Genomic DNA, 2,615 nt, shown 5'->3' with positions numbered 1-2,615 from the left:
GCTTCTAACCACTAAGCACTGCAAGGCCCAACTTCCTCAAACCCACCCCCAGGCATTGGTGCATTGAAGATGCCTCCTGCCCTCAAGCCTGTGCTCAGACAGTCATGTCCACCTCTTTGCGACCCTATGGACTGTAGCACGACAGGCTTCTCTGTCCATGGGATTCTCCTGGCAAGAATACTGGAGTGGGGTGCCATTGCCTCCTCCAGGGGATCTTCTCGACCCAGGGATCGAACCCGACTCTCTTAAGTCTCCCACACTTAAGGAGGCAGGCAGATTAGGCAACATTTAAATACAGATGTTGCCCCTCACCCTGGTCAGGGCCTGGGCTATAGCCACTCTCTCAACATTTGTCCCACCAGAGCAAGGATCAAAAGGAACCGGGAAAGGACGTGTCCCCAAGACAGACGCAAGCCCAGACCATGAAGGATGCACCCTTGGCTGTTAAAACGTCTACTCCCACAAAAGGGGGGCAGACAGATTTATTGAATTCAGACTGGGAAAGGAGCAGCTGGATGGCTGGACTCTGGGCCCAGCCCCAGGCCCCCTGCCCAGGATAGGGCCCTGCCAGAGAGGGAGGAGAGGCATGGGGCCTGCAGCTGCCCACAAGGGAAGTGCCCATTATCACTCCTCTGGAGGGCCTCTTGAGAACCTCCAATCTGAAAGAAAATCAAGGGCCAAAGTAACATGGACTGGGCCAGAGGAAGGGGTTGGGAAGTGGGGAAGCAGGTTGAGGCAGGCCTAGGAGCCCGTGGTTAGACTGTGCTTCTCAAGGTGGCCTGGGGACAGGGATGTGGGGCTGCCAGCCTTGTGGGGTCCTAGGCTGGACTTTTCTCTGGAGCCCTTCCCAGAATGGCTTTGGGGTCCCCCCCACCACCAGAGACCTGGTGTGGATGGCAGAGGGGAGAGGCACTCTCTGGCCAGGAGCTTCCAGGGTCCACCCCTGGCTGCTACGGTGGCCTAGTCCACTGATGGCACGGTGTGGTAGCACCGGACAGCCCCCATCCTCCCACCTAGTCCCCCGTGCCAGGGGCAACTGGGGGGGAAAGAGGATTCTGAAAAAGAGGCAAAAAGCAGGCAGTGAGGCTGATGCCAGCCCCAGGCCCTGCAGAGGTGACTGGGCCTGTCACAGGGCCAGGAGAATATCACTAAAGGATGTGGGGTTCCCCACTCTGGCTCCATCCACAGCAGCTGCCCAGAGAGTCCTCTGCCCTGGTGCTGCCACATCCAGGTTGGGGGCATGGCTAAGCTCAGTGGCTCAGCTTTGATGTCCAAGACCCCTAACTCCTGCCTGCCTGGCATGGTTCTTTCTGGTCACGTGAACCAGGTCATGTTCCAAGTGGAGGATGTGGCTTTGCACACGATCATCAATGGGGAAGGAGGTGAGGTACCTCTTGACCATAGCAAAGTAAGCCATGGCTTCCCCGAAGCTGGGTACAGGCACCTCATCACCATCCTCCTCATCATCTTCATCATCTTCATCCTCCTCCTCATCATCTTCCTCTTCTTCCTCACTGTCTGACTCAGAGTCCTCCTCACCTTCCAGGAAGTGGAGAGTAGGGCACTGGGCCTCCTCCTGGGCACCATAACCTCCGAAGCTGCCACCAGCCTCCACTACACCCTGGGCCCAGTCCTCAGCCTCCAAGCCCTCAGAGGAGCTCTCTTCCTCCTCCTCCTCTTCCTCTTCATCACTGTCATCGACATCACCCTCCTCTTCTACCTCCTCTTCCTCCCCGAGCTCCTCTCCTTCCCCTGCTTCCTCCTCCTCCTCCTCCTCACCATCTTCCTCCTCCTCCTCCTCCCCTTCACCCTCCTCTTCCTCTTCTTCCTCCTCCTCCTCCTCCTCCTCCTCTTCCTCTCCCTCACTCTTGAGGGCAGTAGTGATGGTAGCATTAGGGCCACCCCCAAAGCCAGCCTCACGAAAGCAGGCAGCTATGTCCGAAGGTTCCACAGCCTGCCAAGCCGCAGCAACGAAGTGCAGGGCCTCCATGAGGCCCAGCTGCAGGCCTGAGCGATCCTGGCCCTCTAGTGCTGCCATGGCCTTGAGCAGCATAGCCTGGCGGTAGTGGCCCTTCACCTGTTGGACCACTCCACGCTCCAGCGGCTGCACGGTGCCTGGTGGGAAGAAGGCCAGCTGCACATGCCGCAGGCCCGAGGTATCCAGGGACTGGGCAGCCAGGCGGCCAGCCAGCAGCAGGACTCGGCGAGATTCTGCAGCCATGCGGGTGTCCAGGGCCTTCAGGTACTTGGCCAGAGCCTGGGTGGTGACACCACCCTTAGAGTTGGCAGTATAGTCACAGGGCAGGCCAGCTTGGCCTGCACGGGGTTTGGCCGACTTGCCAGCCACAAGTGGGGGCAGCTTCTCGCTACCATCGGCGTTGGCACACAGCAGGACACTCAGGCGCTGGGTGGCCCTGCGTGCCCGACCATCACTGCCACACAGCCCCGCCGCCTGGTCGGGCAGGAAGTCGTACCACAGACTGGTCTCAGTGGCGCTGAACACGTCCTGGGAAGCGTAGCCCTCGGCCACCGACGGTGGCTGCTCCTCCCGAGCGCGCCAGCCCGTGGTACCCCCACCGCTGCCCTCCGAGGGCACTGCGGGAGGGCTGGCGGGC

At 60.3% G+C, this 2,615-nt stretch overlaps 1 protein-coding gene across 1 annotated transcript in view; it reads right to left on the bottom strand.

Moving 5' to 3' along the window:
- Positions 1 to 437: 437 nt before the first annotated feature.
- The window catches only part of CENPB (centromere protein B, 80kDa), a gene marked incomplete at its 5' end in the record, with an annotated part of 2,736 nt that continues 558 nt past the window's right edge, over positions 438 to 2,615 (bottom strand). Inside the window, one exon of the mRNA XM_010836624.1 lies at positions 438 to 2,614. Coding sequence (XP_010834926.1) covers positions 1,259 to 2,614 — 1,356 coding nt within the window. The remainder of the gene's footprint in view (position 2,615) is intronic.

Source organism: Bison bison, unplaced genomic scaffold, assembly GCF_000754665.1.
Source record: "Bison bison bison isolate TAMUID 2011002044 unplaced genomic scaffold, Bison_UMD1.0 scf7180017864063, whole genome shotgun sequence".
Taxonomy (NCBI): Eukaryota; Metazoa; Chordata; class Mammalia; order Artiodactyla; family Bovidae; genus Bison; species Bison bison.
The sequence above is the reverse complement of the archived record's forward strand: the minus strand, read 5'-3'. Positions and strand labels throughout refer to the sequence as shown.